The sequence below is a fragment of the Pangasianodon hypophthalmus genome, chromosome 27 (assembly GCF_027358585.1).
Source record: "Pangasianodon hypophthalmus isolate fPanHyp1 chromosome 27, fPanHyp1.pri, whole genome shotgun sequence".
Lineage (NCBI taxonomy): Eukaryota > Metazoa > Chordata > Actinopteri > Siluriformes > Pangasiidae > Pangasianodon > Pangasianodon hypophthalmus.
In genome coordinates this window covers 17,857,663-17,880,855 of record NC_069736.1, presented here as the reverse complement: position 1 = coordinate 17,880,855, position 23,193 = coordinate 17,857,663, and the positions used below count along the sequence as shown (strand labels likewise).

General features: G+C 39.2%; 1 protein-coding gene across 1 annotated transcript; it reads left to right on the top strand.

Annotated features, from left to right (window-relative positions):
* The first annotated feature begins 6,670 nt into the window (after positions 1-6,670).
* LOC117596207 (histo-blood group ABO system transferase 2-like) lies at positions 6,671-17,269 on the top strand. The gene is made up of 7 exons (XM_034300481.2): positions 6,671-7,099; positions 10,910-10,945; positions 11,318-11,344; positions 13,948-13,992; positions 14,970-15,002; positions 15,128-15,262; positions 16,172-17,269. Exons 1-7 carry the CDS (start codon positions 6,915-6,917, stop codon positions 16,860-16,862), a joined length of 1,152 nt encoding a protein of 383 aa, XP_034156372.2. The 5' UTR covers positions 6,671-6,914; the 3' UTR covers positions 16,863-17,269.
* Positions 17,270-23,193: the final 5,924 nt, after the last annotated feature.

Genomic DNA, 23,193 nt, shown 5'->3' with positions numbered 1-23,193 from the left:
ATCGTCAAGAGCACCAAAATGGTACCGGAGCATTCGGGCCCTCACAACCAGACTGTGCAATAGTTTCTTCCCTCATGCCATCAGACTCCTCAACACCTACAACTGGACTGAAGGAAGGAACACACACACACACATATAATAATATTATCAGCTGTGCAGTCGGGAACTGCCGCAGTCAAAAATCTCAGCTGGATGGTGGATTTTTAAGTGATTCTGTAATAATATGCGGTAAACAGTTTAAAAATATATTTATAACATCATATTTCAGTAAATCCTTTTTACTAATGTTCATGTGGCTGAAATTGTCTCTGTTGATGCCACTCAGTGTTGATAATGTCATTATATCGCACAAGCCTACTGTGCACTATATATTGTACAAACAAATGCACATATCTGCACCTTATTCAAAATACAGTCTTACTGTTTCTGTCACCGATCTTTATATCCCTTATCCCTATCATATTTTCATATTTTCATATTTTTCCTTTACTATCTCTATAGAAGTAAATTCTGGTTTATGTAACTTCTATTTTTCATATTTTTCTATTTTTACAGAAGGTTGAAAAAACCATTTCACTGCACGTCAAAAAATTTGAATTTGAATTATTGCTATAGTAAACAGGAATGTAAGAGTAAATACATGAAAAGTAATTTAGATGGTTGAGGTTCCCAGGATCCAGTGCAGATGTAAAAATTCAGTGATAATTGTGTACAAGCCGTTTTTTTTTTCTTTATTACTTGTTATTGGTTAGAGAATTAATTAAACATATATTTTGCATTTACAAAAATGTGAAATAAACATTCCAGATGATTTACTTGGCCTGCTGCGTTTTCTGCGTAACAGATTGGTGCATCAGTAAGTCAAACAGCCCTTATTTTTCTTTTTCCGTTTTTTGAACTGCAACTAATTTGTTTTCTTGTCATTCCACAGACAAGCCAATTTCTACAAAAACAACATGGGTTGGACAACATCGGGGACATCATTTATGTTTTCATCTTTGACCTCCCCAGATTTCCCTTAGGCCAGTGTTGCAGCTTTTAACTATACATACTTTTTCTCTCTTTTTTTTTTTGCCCACCACCACCAGTATTTGTGGCAAAAATCTTCTCTGGGTGTGATTGCTAGTTCATCTTCCCATTTTTTACTTGGTGTGGTAATTGTAGACTTGGATTTGGATATTATTTTATATATTTTGGATAGGACTTTAATTGGTGGTGAGATATTCAGAAGTCCAGATACTAATGGGGCGAGGTCTAATATGTTGTCTTTTAGGTTGATTTTAGAGCATATAATGGAGTTTAAGTGTTTATTTTCTAGTCCATGCTTCTCGGCTAGATATGTCACACTGTATTGAAAAATGAAGTTTTTTTTTTTATTATTAAATAGCTAGTTTATGGTCACATCAGGTCACAATTCTTTAACATTTTTAAAATTTTGATCATTTCAGAATGCATCTGCAGACATAAATATATGCATGAAAATGCTAAATTATTTTTCATGTGTATTAGTTATTTCTGCAATATGTGCAATGGCTCATGCTTACACTTGCTGGCAGCACACTATATGAAAAGCCTGTGTGACTCTGTACCTGCCCACCACTGTCTCCTCAAGTCAGGTGCATCTGGAACACAGTTTGATGAGTATATTTAGTTATATATTTATCAGTAGGTTGGACATTGTTACAACCCCAATTATTCTAGGGGTATGTGGGGAATAACACTCATTTGATTATTAAAAATATCAGTTGTGTGTGTGTGTGTAGTCAGGGACCATCAACCAGTAGTGCAAATCAACCAGGTGATTTATTTATCTATATACAAGTGGAAGAGTGTGTGATGCCAAGTGATAGTGATAGTATTTACAATTTATTTACAATAACAAGAAACAAGACACAAAAGGGGGAAAGATACGCGAGCGGCACCAAAGCAACGAAACAAAAACAAGTCTAACTAGTTCCAAACCCTCTAACCTAACTATAACAAAAGATAGCAAAATAAGTCTTCAGCGTCCAGGACGTGCTAACTAACCTACTCTATCTATCCAAACCAAAATGTACAGCGGATGGTGCTCGCTCCTAGCCTAATGTGTCTAATACAGAAAACGGAATTCCTACGTGCTGTACAATGTATGTCATGTGACTTACTTAACTGTCCACTTTTCTCCAACACTAACAAAGTCACACGAACACTAAGTTTAACTACACAAACAAGTGACTAGAACAAAGTGGGGGCAACACGGACCAAATGACATACAAGAACAAAAAACACAGTAAGGCAGCGTAACTAGAGAAAAGGTACAACTGGGTTTTTTGTGTTAACAGCCAGAACAACTCCCCATGAATGAATGGCTGCGGGTTTTAAATAGGCGGGGTGAGAGGTTGATTGGTCGTCACGGCCAATGACATCAGCGAGGATAATCGAGACGGACAGGAGCGTTATCCAATGAGGCAGTGCTGCAGAGAGAGAGAGAAAGAGAGGGAGGGCGAGAGAAAAGGGGAGAGAACAAAACACAAAAACATGCGAACATACCCCAGAACGTAACAGACATTAACAAATAAAATTGGTAGAAAAACCAAATTATGGTTAAAGCATGATTTTCTAGTCATTTTATCTTTATTCCAGTCAAGAATTCAGCCACAGGGACATCTGATGGGTTTTCTCAGACTGCCACATATTTATGTTGCCAGTCAGCATCACTGCCAGAATATGTCAAAAATATCAAGCTTATTCAGGTTATTCTTTGAAAAATGTTGTAGTCAAGTGGGTACTATCCGTGTTATTTTTGGAATTTTTGCATCAGTCTTCCTCTGCATTTTTTATTTACTTTGTAACATGATGTTTGTGAATACTAGTAGAAGGAGGAAGACAAGTGAAAATAGTCAGTCAAACAGGCTTAACTAGACTGGCAAATAGGGAACTAATAAACAAATTAGAGGTCTGATCAGGAAGACAAAAACAGATAACAATCAAAAGCGTTAGTAACGTCACAGATTACAATGATTGCAATGACTACAATGATTGCATGCTCACTAGCTGTGTTGTGTAGAATCAATACACTCAGGTTTGCAACTTATTACAGCAGATTATTACACAGGTATCTGATGGAAAACAAGTCACATGTGGACACTCAGTGTGTGAGAGCAGTTTGCAGGCACGCACTGACTTGATGCTTATCAAATGGGGCCATTAAATATTAATAGATGCAAAAGAATTACAACTAGGAATAAGAACATATATAGCTGGGGGAAAACACTATATAGACCGAAGGGGAAATATTAGCTGCTGCTCTGAATTTAGCTAGCTCGTATGCTGCATGTCCATTCATCCAACACAAGGAACTCGTTTAACTTTAAACTTAAAAATGACTAAATGCTTAGTGCTTAGTGATTATTTCTTAGATTAGTGCTTATTTCTTACTTAAAAATAAAATACTGGTATACAATAATTAATATGCTTTAGAGATTAAACCTTTAATGCCTATAAAGTGTACACTGGGTAATGTAGGTGGTTGTGGCATGACCTTTACTCACTCCAGTCCGGACTTGTTTTCAAGACTTACTCAGCTGACATAATAGGTTAAACATGCAGTGTGTCAGGTTTATATACACGAAAAAAATATTTCAAAGGTACAACCTGTAAATTTCGTCTTGAACATCTTCAGAAATCTTGTGAAAACATTCAGTGGGTACCTATGAAGTACAACGTCTTCACTTTATGACAACTGAGAACGGCATATTACTATTACAAAACAAAGGAGTTTGATGGATTAGTACTCCTGCATCAGTGTCAATGAGAGGCGTAAACATGTTCTTCATCAAAGACATTACCTAACAGAGTGGAACAATTCAATCCATTTACATGATGAATCCAAACAAACAAAGTTTGTGATAGCACAACGAGTCCTCAAAAAGTAAACAGCATGCACAAATGTCCAACCCAGGTATTTATTATGAAAATGCATGTATCATTACCGGCACCTAAATACTTGTAATGAAAGTATATGCAGAAAACATCCAATGACTTCGTCATACAGCACAACTGGGAAAAATAAATGTTCTAAACAAAGCATGCATGCATTTCCAAGTTAGAAACATGTAATATTTGTACAAGCAAAGAAAAAGGAAACAACATAGTGCAATGACTAAAGTTTCTTTCATATCACATTATACAGCCTAACAGTGACCTTACATTCAACCACTGTGCTCATCAACTGAGGCCAGTTCCAGTCAAAACACCATCCCCTTTTGATGAAGCGTATACCAGTCAATCACAATCCAGGCTACACAAATACAGCAATGCCAGGTCTATAAACAGCAAGCCTTAAACACACATTACATTCACTTTTGATGTACCTAATTATTTGGGATAAATTCATGATTACTTCCTCAAATGTAGTGATGAGTCTTTTTAGGGTCCTTTTGACGTGGTAAACATGCTGCTCCAGGGAATCTGAAAATATTCAAATGTCATTGATATAGCATGTCCCTGAGGACCTCATTTACAAAAGCCTGGCACACAGAGGGACCATTGACCAAGCTGTAGGGCATTATAAGGTATTTACAGTGATCAGAGGCGTCTTCTACTTGTTCCCTTTATAGACTTGGATTAGTGCACATTAGTAGGCATTGCAGAGGTTGAACTTGATGAAGATGGTGGCTGCTCTTAGTTGCTCAAGGGCAGAGGGCACTGGAAATGATGGGTATCAGTAGTTGATGGTGATTTGATTCAGGACACAATAGTCAAAGCAGACCAGCTTCCTTCTTGTGCACAAAAAAAGAGACCCTGTATATGTCGGTGATGTAGAGGGCCTGATGTAGCTTTACGGATTGCAGTGTCAGAGATGTATTCCTCCATGGCTTTATTCTCAGAAAGGGATAATGGGTAGATACATGATCTAGGCAGGGTAGTGTCTAAGAGCAGGTCTATGGAACAGCTGTTTGGGCTTTGGATTTGCTTAAAACCTAGCAATAGGGTGTAGTAACTGACTGACCTTCAGACTTTCAGTTGAAGTGGACGCTTAGTGTTGCTACTCAGCAAGACAGACATTTATCATGACAGTCAGGGGACTGGGCTGTGATTTGTTGTTCTGACCTGGATATTCTTGGGTTATAATTCTGAAACCAGAGTAATGCTAACACAGTGGGGTTTGTTGTCAGATTATGTGAAGAGAAGAAAGATCTCTTGTGCTGGTGTTAAAAGGGAGCAGTGTGCTGGGTGATAAATCCTTCCAAGTTGTCTTCCAAAGTTCATTAGATAGAAGATAGGAATACCTAAGAGAAAAAAAGAAGCTCAACCAGGCACCCAGTGAGAGAGGTAATCAAGACAAAATAGCTAGAACTATTAATAATTAAAAAGATGAAGATGTAAATATTCTGATAAGTTTCCCTTTATTGTATGTGCACAGTCAGAGTTGTTTGGTGAGAGAAACTTCCCTTGTGGTGTACATTTATATCCTGCAATATTAGCTATTATTGTATTGACTGTATTGTATTGATGTAAAACACTGTACCCACACACGCACGCACACACACACACACACACACACACACACACACACACACACAAAGGGACTGTGCCCTTTTTACACTCAGCTGCAGAGGTATTATATTTCCTTATTGTTTGCACATCATACAATCTCACTGGGGCTGAGATCCCCGAGGGTTAAACACTAGAACACACACATAAAATGGGTGTCCATATTTTAGACATGAGGTGGGAAAGGTTGGGGCATCACCATATTATGTAGGATAATATAACCATAAGGTTGTATTTAGAGAAAATCTGATTTGTTTCATGATATGGCTTTATAATCACTGTATTGCCTTCTTAGTTGCTCTCTATATCATTTCAGCAATTCAACAATAAATATAAATGAGCTATATAAGGAATAAAACATTATTATTATTATTAGTGATAGTGTATTTCTTCAGGCATTTACTATTTAACAGATTTATTCCAGAGCAGATCGTTAAAAAATAAAGAAATAAATTATACACTTTTCAAGCCACATCAGTGTGACTAACTCAGTAAATAAATATAATAAATCGTTCAGTGTTTATAACACACACCAAAATGATGGATTTGCATGCAGGTTGCAGAATCAGAGTCAGGAGTTTTTTATTGGTGGAAAGTGAGTCAGAGTGTGTCATTCAGTTCGATGTTATTGGTAACACACAAATGTTTTCCACACCAGTTCAATGAAAATGCACTGAAATGTTTTATTCTGTATTATACCACAGCAATTTGCCAATGATTATAATTTTTATTTATTAAAGAACAAAATGTCAAACGGCAAACATTTTATCCATTTATAGTTAGATTTAATGTTGTGGAATGTCCATGAAACAAGTTACCTCCTGCTGCCACTTATGTTATAGCAGCTATGAACAATCGTTTCCTCACCAGCCTCTGTTTTTTCTATCTTGTGAAGTTAATAAGACAAAAAAAATGCAGCTTGTCATCATGTTACTGTGCAACACGTAAACTCTTCTGTCCTGAAGATGTTGGAGAACTTAAAGTTACAGCTTTACCACTGTATTTTACAAAGCACTGACACTGGAGACTCATTTCGTAAACACTAAATAAGCATCTCCTTACAGAAACCTTCACCATATCAACGATTACACATGTTTTTCTAATCCATTAATGTGGAGCATCTTCGTAAAGTCCCTGTGAATAAACTGTTACCACAGAATTAATACAAACCTGTGATTTGCAGCTGCACTATCGTCACAGCTGCTGTTATAGAAGATTAATCAATACCTTCTGAGCAATCACAATCCAGAATTTAAAAAGCGCTATGGTAAATATGTAATAAGATAGGTGTCGTTAAGTAAGTTAGGGCATGAGTAGTTTCAGGTCAGAGCAGTGTGTCAGTTCTTTAAGGGTAAAATCTGCCAACCTGCTTCATCCAAATGGCCACTCCCTTGTCACACACCCATACACAAACACCCACACACACACACACACACACACACACACAGAGTCAGAACCAAAGTCTCTATCTGTTTATAGCAATTGAAGGACGGGAGAACATCACAATGCGGGTTGGACAGAATTTCTGTCTGTTTTCCCTTATTATCACCGGTTCACTCCTCGGGTATGTCATTATTGCTGCTATTATTATTATTATTATTATTATTATTATTATTATTATTTTGACTTTTATTATTCCACTGAGTGCTGGGATTTCAACTTTAGTCAGTTACTGTTTAATAGATTTGATAGATTCCAGAGAAGGTCACAAAAAATAAAACTATTTTTGCAGCAGCTACAACAGTGTGTCCTGCTTCGTAAATAAATAAAATAAAGAGACATGTTTATAACGCAACCTCTTTTTCATACCTCTAAGCAGGTGAGGTTTTGAGGATTGTTATTAAAGGGACATGAACACATTGAAATCAATACAGTCACTATAAAATTGGAAAGGTGACGTGTACTATGAATGTTTGGTGTAATTGCTTTGTTCAAGTGTGGAGCTCATGAGCATGCTCTCTAACATGATGGTTAGATGTATCACATAAGGCTGCACATAGGGAAAAAATCTCACAAGTAATCTCTATATTATCTGTATAGTTTGTCCTGGACAGCATTGAGACCAGAAGATAATCAAAAATGAGAAGTCTCCTGTCTTTCAGCTTGTTTTAACGAAAAAAAAGCCCACCCTATCTGACACCAACAACCATTCCACAGTCAAAGTCCAGTAATAAAAAATCCCAGGAATCTCACACATTATTTAGTATCAGTAGAAAACCAAACATAGAGTCACACTGTTCTCAGATCTGCATAAATAAAAGTGCAGTTTACTTCTCATATTGTATATTTGAAGAGAAGTACTCTAGTGTGTTTTTGATATGCTAGTTTCAGTACATGGAGAAATGTACCTAGTATATTTGTATATGCTAGAATTTAGTATTCTATAGCCTAACTATTATTTTAGTTGTAGATGAAATAATATAGGTATTAAAAGTATTAGAGTATGCTAAATACTCAGGTCTGCTTAGTTACTGCCCATGTTAAATTTAATCCTGTAACATCTCTGAATTTCCTGTGGAGCTCTTCAGTCAACACCTGAAGAAAAAACGTCACTCAAAAAAACAGTGAACGATAGCCAGAATAATACTGTTTGCACATTGTGTAGGTGGGGCACTTGTGCTACCTAAATGAACCAAACCAGATAACAGACAAGAGAAACTTTTCTTCTGGGTGCTTTCCTGATACTTGTTTCCTCTAAAGCTAGTAAGCTGCTTTAACGAGGCCATGCTGTACACATTTCATTGTTGACCAATCAGGTTGCAAATTGGGTGGCAAGTGAGAAAAACAAACATGAAAAATGAGTCTTGTTAGTGAGGCTTCTGTAAATAAAAGCGATGTGACAAAAAAAAGAAGAACAGAGAAGAAGAGAGAAGAAGTGGTCAAGTGGAGCAGTGTGGGGAAAGGGCACAAAAAAGAAAAGCGCTCCAAGAGGTTGCTGCAAAGTGCAGAAAAGTAACTGATATTTTTAAAGCAACTTGAAGCACTGGTCATTCTGATCTGCAAACACATAGCTAACATTATCTACTTAGGCTGTATTAATGACAATACCATCAGAGCTAGACTGGGACAAAAATTTAGTAACGCTTGTACATCTTATCATTCTTGCAAACTCTTACCATCCAATCATGAGACAGCAGCTCAATAAAATAAAAACATGTGGGCACGAGTCAAGAGCTTCAGTTAATGTTCATGTCAGACATCAGAATGGAGAAAAATGTGATCTCAGTGACTTTGACCGTGGAATGGTTGTTGGTGTCAGATAGGGTGGTTTGAGTATTTCAGAAACTGCTGATCTCCTGGGATGTTCACACACAACAGTCTCTAGAGATTAAACAGAATGGTGTGAAAAAAAAAACATCCTGTGAGCGATGTAGGAGGAACTGGCTTGCTGATCAGAGAGGTCAGAGGAGGTCAAGTGGCCAGTTTCTAAAATACTCAAACCACCCACAACCATGTCACAGTCGAAGTCACTGAGATCGCCTTTTTGTCCCATTCCGATGTTTGATGTGAGGATTAACTGAAGCTCTTGACTTTGAGACATTGAGCTGCTGCCTCGTGATTGGGAGAGTAGACATTTGCAATAAAGAGCAGATTTACAGCATTTAAAGAACACGTGAAAAGGTTTTTCAACGTGTCTCATGGTGTTTAATCAGAATCAGAATCACTTTATTAGCCAGGTACACTTCCATTTACTAGGACTTTAGCAGAATTGGTGTGTACATAGATGGACAACAGACACATATAACAGTTCAGGTATCACAAGACAGTGCAAATACAAACAAAGCAAACACTGCAACAATTCCAACAACTGTTCAAGTAAAACAAACTATACGAATTACACATTAAACACCAGGCAGTTCCAAAGTAGGAACAGAAGGTGCAAATACTGTCACAGGTTAATGTAGAAATAGTCATGTTTGAGTTGCAAATTCATGGTTGAGTTGCTTGACAGACAGGTCCTTAGAAGCTCAGTGGTTAAGAGGTTGGATTAATGATCCAAAGGTCATGAGTTCAATCTCCAGGACCACCAAGCTACCACTGCTGGGCCCTGGAGCAAGGCCCTTAACCCTCAACTCTAGTGTCCCATATTTTTCAGAGAAATACACAAGGCACCATTTGTGCAGCTGATAACAACTGATTTGATTCATACTCACATTAATTTGTAAAGAATTAAAAAAAAAGCTAAGCATTCTCTTATTTGAATGAATAAATGTCTGTTTTTTGAGGCCTGTTATGAATAACATCTCTGCTACCCAGAAAGCAGAGCCAATTTTTCTCTCTTAGACTCCCAGCCACGGATGAATGTGGCATCGTTCGGGATTCCGACTCGTGATCTCTGGACAGTAGGAAGATCACTTTTCTGTTAGCAGTTAGAGCTATCCTCAGTGAGCTCCATACTACGGTTGTTTAGCCAATAGTAAGTTTTTTTACTACACTCTAAAAATGCCAGTGATGCAAAGTGTACTTCTCTTCTTCATACATACAGTGGATATAAAAAAGTCTACACACTCCTGTTAAAATGGCAAGTTTTTGTGCTAAAAAAAAAAAAAAAAAGATAAATCATGTCAGAACTTTTTTCACCCTCAATGTGAAATTACAACATACAAAACTTCAGTGAAAAATAATCAGAAACATTTTAGGGAAAAATAAAAAGTTATAATAACCTGGTTGCATAAGTTTGTACACCCTTTTATAATTGAAGATGGGGCTGTGTTCAGAATGAACCAGTAAGATTTTCTTGGTTTCTTGGTCTTCTTGGTTTCATCAGACTACTGAAGCCTTGGTCCACAAAGAGCTTACAAAGCCTGAACAGGATCTCACTGTAGAAAGATATTGATCAGGAGAGGGGTAAAAAAAAGAATTTCCAAAACATTAGATGCACCATGGAACACCGTGAAGGCCATCAACAAGTGGAGAAAATGGAGCACCACAATGACTTCACCAAGAACAGGATGTCCCTCCAAAATTTATAAAAAGACAAGACAAAAACTTACCAGGGAGGCTGCCTAGAGACCTATGGCAACATTAAAGGAGCTGAAGGAATGTCTGAGAAGTACTGATTACTCTCTGCATGTGACAACAATCTCATATTCTTCACATTCTCACAAAAACATCCTTTCTCACAAAAAAAAATCCAAGCTCAACCAAATCACCCCAAACCATGTGGCAAAATGTGTTATGATCTGATGAGAACAATTCCAAAACTTATATTAAGTTACGTTTGGCACAAAAAAAGCACATCACCAAAGGAACACCATCCCCACGGTGAAGCATTGTGGTGGCAGCATCATGCTTTAGGGCTGCTTTTCTTCAGCCAGAACTGGGGCTTTTATCAAAGTGTTGGGAATCATGAATAATTTGTTTTCTTCATCAGGTTCATTTACTTCAACTACACATCCACTTGGTTCAGGTAAGAAATGCACATTCACACCCACCCATGCACGTGTGTGTGTGTGTGTGTTTGTGTGTGTGTTACACTGTTCTAGGAAATCAGCTGTTTCCAAGTCAGTATTTCTTAATTGTACTCTAAAAGTGTTTTCCTGCTTCTGCTTGGGAAACATGCCAGTAAATTTGGCATACATTACTTTATTCTACTTTAAACTCATATCCTCTCCCTGTGCTGGTAGGTGGTTTGGCTTTGCTAAATTGCCCCTAGGTGCGAATGAGTATATGAATGTATATGCATTATGCCCTGTATCCAGGATAAGACAATTACTGAAGGAGTATGAATGAATGTCTAATAACTGTGTGATGAACCAGTAGTGATGTTCTGTGTTTTCAGTGATGTGTTGGAGTGCAGAGTGAATTTGTGAGTACAAAACACATATAACACGTATACCTTTACAGTTATACGTCTAGACAGTGCAGCCACTTGAGAGTATTATTTTTCTTGTGGTGTTTGAGGTGGCTGGATGTAACAGCAGCTCCTTGTGGTTGTCATGTTTTTGTGACCATTTAACCGGTTTGTTACAGCTTTTTCACACAAGAATTGGTAACAAGTTTTGATCTACTCAAAACAGCTCAAATTCACATGAACAATAAAATATTCTGTCTGCAGGCTACTTTGTGACAACAGGGTGTTGTTACAGTGATTTAACCTACTTGGTTTGTTTAAATGCACACTTTGCTACAGGCCGTTAATGCGCTAAATAAACAGAATGCCTCCAGTCTCTGAGATGTTTTTTTCCCCACAAGCATCATGTTTTGTCCAGGATATATATGAAATGATTAAACGTAACAGTCAGTTTCTTCTCCATCTCCTCCATCTTAGTCAGCTAAGCGGCAAACATTTTTGGCTCCTGAGATGTTGAGCCTGTTTCCTTCTCAAAAAAATTAAAAATAAAAATCAATCTCATAATTCTAAGATTCCTGAAAGTTTGAAAAACATGGAGGACTCTGATTTATAAAAGTCAATTCATATCTAAACTGTGTGGCACCTGTTTTTCTCTTGAAGACAAGAAAAAGTGTGTGCCAACAACTGGCCCTACTAATTTGCAGTTGTTTGCATAGTAGGTACACACAAGTCAGGGTCAAAGAATACCATTAAGCTAAAATCATGACAAGGAGCTTGTTAGAGTTTTGCTGGGAATCGAACCCAGGTCGCCGGCGTAGTAATCCAGCAAACCCCCACTAGGCCACCAGGGGAATGACTCAAGTGGAGAGGAGTGAGACGAGAGTAAGTAAAGGAAACAGTTTATTAATTAAAATCCAACATCCAAGGCAAAAAATAACAAAAGTATAATCCAAACGCTCAGAAGATACAAGGGAAAAAAATTTTTTAAAAAATCCAAAAGTGCACAGTCCAAGAAACCAAAAATCAGAAAAAAAGAGGCAAAAATCCAAACGCTCAGAAGATCCAACAACAGCAAATACAAAGTCCAAAAAGTCCACAAGAAAGCAAAGTACCAAAAACAACACAAAGACATAAGTAAGGACCACGGAACAGAGGTTAATAGTCTTAAACATAACAGCAAAAAGACTCCGTGACAAGAGGCCAAACTGAGGGGGTATAAATACACAAACAAATCAAGGGGGCAAACTGAAAACAGGTGTAAGTAATGAGGACTAGGCGGGGCACAAGGCACATGGAAAAACAAAAGCACATGGCTGTCAAAACAAAAAACACGTAAGCAATAGCGGCCTCTAGAGGCCAAGATAGTCCAAGTCCTAACAGAGCTAGGGTTAGGAGCAGGTATGAAAACATTTTTTTTTTTTTTTTTTCCAGATTTATTGCTCACTTAAATGCTTGTAGAAGAGATGGGTCTTGAAAAGTGTTGATGCACATCTTCCTTGTAAAGATGAGATGATATTGGACTGAATAGCTGAGCACCTAAGCTGCTCCATGAAATGAAATAACTTGTTACTTGTAACTACACAATGTTCCTGTCAGTGTGACTGTATTTACTGAACCATTGCTAGTTCTTTAATGAATAAAAAGCTTTAAGCTTTTTAAAAAGGCGAACTCTACTGGTTTAAATTCTATTGAACTACAATTAAACCATTAACAAATTCTAATGGTTATAGAAGCAAGGGCCACAGGGGGGAGACATGCAACAAATATCATACTGTAGATTGCAGGGCTGGTAAAAGTATAATGCGCAATTTTTACAGTGATTAATGTGAACTAATTTATGCAGTAATATATCGGCAGACTCCTATTAGATTTATTTCAATAATCGCCATCTTCTGAATCATATATCATCATATTAGTCTTTTTTTTTATTTGAAATTTTTAAATTGTCTCTAGCTTTTACGTTGCCTCGTTGTCACATAACGTGAGTGGAGATGGATGGAATTGCAATATAAAGCGTTTATTGAGACGCAGGCAAATCCAAAAATGAAGAGCACACACGTAGTGAAAAACAGGCTCAGGGTCAGGCGATCAGCAAACAGACATAACTATTCAAAACAAACACGAGAATCAAGAAACAGACAAGAAGTCAAAAATCGTAGCGAATACACAGAACAAAACGGCTAGGTAAAGTCAGGCTGGAGGTGTGAACGACATGCAGAAAATCAAATAAAGCATGTGCGTAACATGACTCTGAATATGCATAACTTTCCTACAGCAATAATGATGTAATTTTTGGAATTAAGTTGTTAAGTCCTGTATTAAGTCCTGAATACAGCGCAAAGGTTTTAGGTGAAAGAAAATCTCAAGTAAAGTACAGACACTTAAGTACATTGACATAAGTAAATGTAGTAAAAAGCTTTTTAAAAGTGCCATAGAATTACATGTAAAATGTTTGCTGGTGAAAAATGCCCAGTGTGAACATTTCAGCTTTGAATTCCCCCCATGCAACTTCACACCCATTCCTCTGTCTGTCTGTCTGTCTGTGTCTATTGTGACTGATATATGTATATGTATAAATATATACACATGCAATAAGTCTGTGTCTGATCGTTTTTCAGGGAAACAAAACAGCATGTTAATATGGACTTAATCTTTCCTGCAGGGTGAGCGCACACACACACACACACACCTCTCTCTGTTGAGTGCTTCTCCTCTTCTGGTGAGATGCTGGTTGGTGTGATGTTGTCGTTGATGATGTTTGTTTCCTCTGGAATTGCCTGATCTATCTCCACCTCTACTCTTCCTCCTCCTTTGACTCAGAGCTATGGGCCCTTATCATTAAGCTTGATGCTGTAGACAATCTCACTTGCATACGATAGAGACTTTCACTTCCTAACAACTGTCCTATGCTTATCATTCCAACCATTCTGTGCTATAAAAACAAAACTGAATTGAATTGATTGTGAACAGTGCATTAATTTAGTTAAGTAAGGAATAAAACATGAGTTACCACCCTGAAGTAGATTATTTTACAATAAATTATGTGTTTTATTCCTCTTATACCACAGCAGTTTGCTAACGATTACAGTTTTCTTTTATTAAACAATGTCACATAATCATTTTTATCTGTTTATAGTTACATTTAATGTTGTGTAACATCTGCGAAACAAGTGAGTTCCTGTTGTCACTATAGCTGCTACAACATAAAACAGTCGTTCCCTCATCAGCCTCTCTTTTTTTCTCTCTGTTGAAGTTAAAACAAAAAGTGCCGCTTGTCATGGTATGGAGAAACCACAAAGTATAAACTTCTCTGTCCTGAAGATGTCAGAAAACTTAAAGTTACAGTTTTACCTCTGACTGTTTCAAAGCGCTGACACTGGAGACTCCTTCCATAAATGTTAAATAAGCATCTCCGTACAGAAAACTTCACCATATCAACGATTACACATATTTTTGAATCAGTTTACTTGGCTTGCCCGCCATACACATCCCTGCAAATGAGCTGTTACTATAGAAATATACCATATTAGAATGAGCACATTATAAACATCAACAAATCTGATTTGACAATTCAACAGTGCTGTGGTGTAAATAATAATAATAACAATAACAATAATAATAATGTTTATTTTACTCCTAGGATTGCATACACTCAGCCCAGTGTGAGCAGTAGGTGAGTAAATGTGTGCACATAACAGAACGTAGACACCAGGTTTTTTCCTTTAATTTGTCACCTGTCTGTACCTAAAAATGTACTGTAAAGTAAATGAAAGCTAAAGTGTGTGTGTATTTTGTCAGTCGGCCAGATGTTGCCACGATGACGCAATGGTTAGCTCCAATTGTGTGGGAGGGTACATTTGATTTGACGGTGATTGACGGCATCTACAAACGACAGAACATCACTGTGGCAACCACCGTCTTCGCTCTGGGGAAGTACGTCATGACACTTGTCATGTACAAAGTATTGTGGGTAACTTAGTGTCAATCTCTAGCAAGACCCATTTTGGAGAAATGTAATGTTGTGTATGTTAGTAATATGTTTATAATATATTAATGTTAAAGCTTGGCATTATTGTCTACAAACACCAGAACATCACCATGGCAACCACCTTCTTCGCTCTGAGGAAGTAGGTCTTGACAAGTGACATGCACAAAGCATTGTAGGTAACGGTGTGTGACAATATGTTAATAATAATTTAAAACATTGTTGACATCATGGCTCTAACAGTGACGCTAATGATCTGTCACCTAGGGGCTCCCAAGTGGCACAACAAAGCCACAGCTATCCATGGCCTGGTCCCAAGGGAGCAAAATTGGCCATGCTCTCTGGGTGGGAGGGGCATCATGTCTCTACCCTGTCAATCATAGCAACAGTATTCAGTCATGGCTGTGTGTATGCAGAAGATGGTAGATAGCACCTTCCTTCCTCCGATTGTGTTACGCTGCCCTGTGACGCAGCATGAGCCACAGTTCTAAAAGATGTGGTTGCTGGCTTCATGTGTCTCGGAGAAAGCATGTGTTATCCTTTACCTTCCCTAGTTGGTAACTGTCATATGATGAAGGCTCTGGGTTGGATTGAATCCTGATAAAAATTTAACCAAATTAATTTTCATCTCATTTTCACTTGCTTTCAGATGGACAAAAATCTGATAGCTGTATTAGCATTAATACACACTGGGGCAAAATGGGACAAGACACAAAGTCCATGAAATTTAGTGCTTTTAAGCATTAACATTCTGTTAGTATTTGAAATACTGACCACAAATATTGGCCAAACCTACCAGCAACAGCACCCGTCAGACCATGAATGTAAGCATTAACGAGCGGAATATTTTCCTGCAGGTATGTGCGTTTCCTGAAGGACTTCCTAGAGTCGGCGGAGCAGCACTTCATGGTGGGCTACCGAGTGCATTATTACCTGTTTACAGATCGCCCGGACGAAGTTCCCGTGGTAACACTGGGGGAGGGGCGTCAGTTGACCGTGATAAAAACAGCAACCTCAAACCGCTGGCAGGAAATCTCGCTACGCAGGATGGAGTTGATTGAGAAGCTCATTGAAGAGGAACTCACCAACAAGGCAGACTACATATTCAGCCTCGACGTCGACTCCAAATTCTATGCTCACTGGGGGGCGGAGTCTCTGGGCGATCTTGTTGGTGCGCTGCATGCCTGGTTTTTTGGAACATCTCGGGAACAGTTCACGTACGAGAGGCGTCCTGAATCTCAGGCCTTCATACCTTTAGAAGAAGGAGACTACTACTACATAGGGGCCGTGATTGGAGGACGCCTCGACAAAGTGCTCAAGCTGGCGAAGACGTGCCGCATGCAGCTGGAAGTGGACCGAGCAAATCAAATCGAAGCGGCATGGCAGGAAGAGTCTCATCTGAACAAGTACTTCCTGTACAACAAACCGACCAAGGTGCTCTCACCTGAATACGTGTGGGATGACATAAAAGGGAAACCCAGCTACATGAAAGTGGTGCGTTTCTCACAGGTGGTCAAAAACTATGCTGAGGTTCGACCCAACCCTTAATGCACACTGTACCTTAGCTCATGTTATGTGTTTTTCCACATACCTTTACCTCCATTTTAACTGCAATGGGTTTCTCAGAAAATATAAATGAGCAAAGGTCTCTATCACCACCATCTCTCAGGTTTGAACCATAGACCACACCAGGCTCCTCTACCAACTCAAGACCTTTGTTCACAAAATTTACAGTTAGACACAAATTAGCATTATAGAAATGTTAACATTCCTAAAACAGAACATTAGTTGAAGAAAACATCTATCAACACTCATGGAACCAAAATTTCCTAAAACAATCAGGGAATGTTTGCTTTTGTGTGTTTTCCTGGGTTTTTGGGTCATGGTTTTATGTTTGTAAGTGAAACTTTATTACACAAAATAGGTTACTCAATAAAGAAAATTATTAAAGGAAATTTAACTTCATGTCTTCCAATTTCAGTACAGGAACCACAGTGGAGTAGCTGCTATTCTTACATATACATTCTATTACAGTCACCTGATTTGAATATGATTGTTCTTGCGGAAACAATGTACATTACTATTTACAGACCTGAAATGTTCAGCAAATTTTGTTGACGTCCACTGACGCAGACTGTTTCACAAAAAGAAATGGTGTCATTAACATCCGTATAAATTATCCAAAGAACAATATTGCCAAAGACCTTATTGTTTTTATGTGACATGTTTAGGCTGTTGGAGCATGCGATCAGAATCCCTTACAATTGAAAACCTCAGGAAGACTCTCAACATTATATCTTCAATAAGTGATTTATCCTGGTCAGGGTCATGTGAATCCAAAGTCTATCCCAGGAAAACTGGACACGAGGAAGGAATACACCCTGGATGGGACACCAGTCCATCGCAGGGCACCATGCATTCACATACTTACAAGTAGGGGCGTTTTAGTGTAGATAATCCACCTACTAGTTTGTAAACTAGTTTGCTCTGTTATGCTGTGGGGGGCATTTATTTTCCAGCCCCATGAGTGTGAATTCACATGTTGTTGACAGGGCACTAAGAGAAAACCAAATAAATCAAAAATAAAAAGTTACTATTGATTTATTGAAAATTATGAAAGTTTGCTCTGAAGGTGAAAGCACCATTTAATGTATAAGGTTGTTGTGATTTATTCAGAAAAGACAACGTATTAGGATTTCTAATTCGAAGCCCAGCCTGCAGTCCAGAAGTCTACTGGAGCTGCACCAACCCCAGAGAGACCCTGCTTGGCTGAAATGGCTCCAAAGAGGCCCTGCTCGGCTGAACCGGCCCCGGAAAGGCCCTGCTCGGCTCAACCAGACCAGGAGAGGCCCTGCGTGGCTGAAAAAGACACAGTGGATTATGGTGCAGTGCTGGAGCTGCCTGCGCTGGCAGAGGATGGTACAGGAGTGCAGAGCCATCGCTTGGAAACACCGGTCACTACACCAGTGCAGACGGAGGATGAGCCCACTTTTAAAGTGCCAAATAAGAGGAAAAAACGAGGAAAGGGACAGGGGAACAAGCAGGCCAGCAAAGACACAAAGGCAGAGAAAAGAGAGTCAGATAGTGAGGACTACATGTCAGATACTGTTTTTAATTTTGGTTCTCAAGAAAAACAGCTATCGGTTTTATACCGTGCTGAAGACATTAAAGAATTTTTAAGAATCACCAAATGGCAGAAAAATGTTGCAGTAGAGGAGTATTTCCCAGACCTTAAGCAGGTTGTTCATGATGTTAAACAATTTAGAAGAGAGGGAGCTTTTATTTTCTTTGACTGAAGAAACTGATTACCAAAGTAAATAGAGAAGCTGTTGATGATGACCTGTAGAGAGTTTGATGTGTTTTATGTTGAAGTGGTTTTCATAATCTCTTTGTTTTATCTATGTTACTTTTTAATGAATAGGATTCATGTTGCAAGCTTGAACATTAATGGGGCAAGAGAATATGAAAAGCGAGTAAAGCTATATGAACTAGTGAAACAGAAGCATATTGATGTTACTATGTTACAGAAGACTCATAGTGATGAATCAGCAACGCTGCTGATTGGGTGAAGGAGTGGGACAGGCTGGCCATTTTAAGTCATAGTACATCACTTAGTGGTGGGGTTGCCTTACTGTTTGCTCACAATTTTATTTCTAGTTCTTACACAGTAGAAGAGTTTTTAAATGGGAGGCTTTTAAAAGTGAAAGCTTTTTATGAGAATGAGAGTCTGGTTTTTATCTGCGTGTACACTCCCACCAACGCATTGGAGAGAACTAGCACTGCTGACATTTTAATTTTGGTTGGGGATTTTAATTGTACAACCGATAACTTGGATAGGAACCATGCAGAACCTCATGTAGCCTCCCATAAGCGTCTGTGGGAGATGATGGAGGCCCATGGATTAAGCAACATATGGAGAACTTTAAATCAGAAAACAGAGTGTAAAACCTAGGCATGCTTACTGGCACTTTAACACCGCACTTTTAGAAGACACTAATTTTAGAGACTCTTTTATTTATTTTTGGAACGTTTTTCCAGAGAAGTGAACAGAGAATCAGAGAAGGTGGCTTTTAGTACTTTACAGCAGTGGTGGGATGTGGCTAAAATACAAATTAAAATATTTTGTCAACACTACTCTCTCAACGTCACAAGAGACATTGTTAGATCCCTGAAAGCTCTGGAGACTGGAATAGTGGAACTTCAGTCTTTGGAGACCACAGGAGATCGAGGGCATATTGAAGCCCTCAAGAGTAAAAAAGCTGCAACGAATGACCTGTTAGGCATTACAGCACAGGGGGTGCCTGTCCGCTCACACTTTAAAAGCGTGACTGAGATGGATGCTTCTTCTAAGTTCTTCTTTGGTTTACAGCAAAAAAATGGACAGAAAAATGGACATACATGCTGTGCGAACAGAATCAGGGGATCTCTTATCAGAGCCTACTGAAATTTGCAAGCGAACAGCCAGCTTCTACTCGAAGCTGTACAGCAGTGAGCAGTCAGGGGTACAGATGGTGGAGGAAAGCTTTCTGGAGAACTTGCTGAAACTGTCAGAGCAAGCTGCAAGAGAACTAGACAGGGAGCTGACACTGGGAGAGCTCCAGGAGGCTCTCCAGGGTATGGAGAATGGACGGGCGCCAGGCATAGATGGTCTCGCTGTAGAGTTCTACAAAACTTTCTGGGCAGTGATAGGGCAGGATGTGTTAGAAGTCTTACAGGACAGTGTGAGGAGGGGTAAGCTCCCGTTGAGCTGCAGGAGGGCCGTCCTGACCCTACTGCCAAAAAAGGGAGACCTGACATACCTGAAGAACTGGTGCCTGGTCTCACTTCTGTGCACTGACTGCAAGTTGCTCTCAAAAGCATTAGCCTCAAGACTGAAGAAGGTAATGGAGCAGATTATTCACCATCACCAGACGTACTGTGTGCCTGGCAGATGTATATTTGACAATGTATATCTAATTCGTGACATTTTGGACATCTCCAGGCTATTGTGTTTAACCCTCTGGGGTCGACCAACATCTTGGCATCTTCTCCTGATAACGCCGAAAAGAACTTAAATTACTCTGTCAGTTTTGATTGTACAGATAAGAGCAATACATCATTCGAATCTGTAAAGGGTCTACTTTTATTTGTGTACACTCATAATAACAACAAAATGCTGTGCTTTTGTAGAATAAAGAAAACAGACAGGGTGCGTTCTCTGTCTTCTCCGTCTCTATCACCTCTCTTCACAGACCCGTAAATAAAACACCCTGAATCTCAGCGAATACTTGCCTCAAAGACATGAGAAATATATGTATAGAAAGCTTGAGTTGTCTACTTTTAAATTAAACAATTCAAGTCAGAAACAAATAATCTCTTTTTATGTAATCCATATGAAAGTAAGGAGTGGTACAGTTTCTCCTGTCTCACCTCATTATCGCTAATGTGATCCCGCCTCGCACTGAGCGCGCTGTTCATATGTAAACGATCTGAGGTGAGCCAGGTAATTATGTACACGCCCCCGAGAAATGGCATAAAACGGCAAGCTTCATCACAGAATTTACCCACTTTTTTCTGCGCGTTTGGATGATGGCACGCTACACGGGTGAAGAAGCACTCCGGCTGGTTCTGGACAGCGACGAAGAGATTACTTTCTCCTCAGAGGAAGAGCGCGACTCGGATGACGAGCGTTTGCATTTTGAAGAGCGAGTGGACCCAGCGGAGGATGTCATTCCTGACGAGTAAGCCCTTTATTATTACCTTCATCATTTACAATGTTGCTAACCCTTATATATATATATATATATATATATATATATATATATATATATATATATATATACACTATATTACCAAAAGTATTCGGTCACCCATCCAAATGATCAGAATCAGGTGTCCTAATCACTTGGCCAGGTGTATAAAATCAAGCACTTAGGCATGCAGACTGTTTTTACAAACATTTGTGAAAGAATGGGCCGCTCTCAGGAGCTCAGTGAATTCCAGCGTGGAACTGTCATAGGATGCCACCTGTGCAACAAATCCAGTCGTGAAATTTCCTCGCTCCTAAATATTCCACAGTCAACTGTCAGCTTTATCATAACAAAATGGAAGAGTTTGGGAACAACAGCAACTCAGCCACGAAGTGGTAGGCCACGTAAACTGACGGAGAGTGGTCAGCGGATGCTGAAGCGCATAGTGCAAAGAGGTCGTCGACTTTCTTCACAGTCAATTGCTACAGAGCTCCAAACTTCATGTGACCTTCAGATTAGCCCAAGTACAGTATGCAGAGAGCTTCATGGAATGGGTTTCCATGGCCGAGCAGCTGCATCCAAGCCACACATCACCAAGTGCAATGCAAAGCGTCGGATGCAGTGGTGTAAAGCACGCCACCACTGGACTCTAGAGCAGTGGAGACGCGTTCTCTGGAGTGATGAATCACGCTTTTCCATCTGGCAATCTGATGGACGAGTCTGGGTTTGGAGGTTGCCAGGAGAAAGGTACATTTCGGACTGCATTGTGCCGAGTGTGAAATTTGGTGGAGGAGGAATTATGGTGTGGGGTTGTTTTTCAGGAGTTGGGCTTGGCCCCTTAGTTCCAGTGAAAGGAACTTTGAATGCTTCAGGATACCAAAACATTTTGGACAATTCCATGCTCCCAACCTTGTGGGAACAGTTTGGAGCGGGCCCCTTCCTCTTCCAACATGACTGTGCACCAGTGCACAAAGCAAGGTCCATAAAGACATGGATGACAGAGTCTGGTGTGGATGAACTTGACTGGCCTGCACAGAGTCCTGACCTGAACCCGATAGAACACCTTTGGGATGAATTAGAGCGGAGACTGAGAGCCAGGCCTTCTCGACCAACATCAGGGTGTGACCTCACCTATGCGCTTTTGGAAGAATGGTCAAAAATTCCTATAAACACACTCCTCAACCTTGTGGACAGCCTTCCCAGAAGAGTTGAAGCTGTAATAGCTGCAAAAAGTGGACCGACATCATATTGAACCCTATGGGTTAGGAATGGGATGGCACTTAAGTTCATATGTGAGTCAAGGCAGGTGACCGAATACTTTTGGTCTCTGGTATATATGGTATATATATATATAAAGATTACCTATATGGTAATATTATTTGTGGTTGATAGTGTTAGACTATAGTTTCTTTGTTATTGGCATTCTGTTTTCTCATCAAGTATTCATATACCAAAAACAAATGCTAACAGTTGTTTACAACATTCTTTTAGGACTGTGAATACACCACTCTCGCCTTCACCTGCATCTCACACAGGAAGTGGACGCAGGTATTGTTCAGTTTTCAACTCCATTCAGAATCTTATACAGCAAGTGTGCATTCACTATTTAACAGATGTTACAGATGTTAATTTGTGATTTATTTACTGTATGGTAAAATGTTTGCTATGTGGTAATTGTGTTCTTTTTTTCTATAAATTAGTACTAGTATCAGTGAACATCACAATAATGTTAATAATGTAGTTTATTTGTTTACTTAATGCTTACTTTTTTTTATTTCAGACGTGAGAAAAACAGTGAAAAAGAACCTGTGGCAAAGAGAGCCAAAGCAGATAAGCAGCCCACTCTGTCATGGAACACAGAGACTGATGTTGACATGGCTCCACAGGCTCTGAGATTCCTGCCCACACGGCAACCTGGACCACAGCTAGACCCAAGACCCTGTGAGGCACACACTCCCATGAGTCTCTTCAAAATGTTTTTTTCTTCAACTGCTGTGTCAACTCTGTGTCGAAACACCAATGCTCAGGCTGCCAGGGCACGTGCAAAGGGCCATAAATATAAATGGACAGACGTCAGCATCAGTGAGCTGTACTGTTACATCGGGCTACTCTTCTACATGGCCATGGTGAAGTTGAGGTCCATCAAAGAC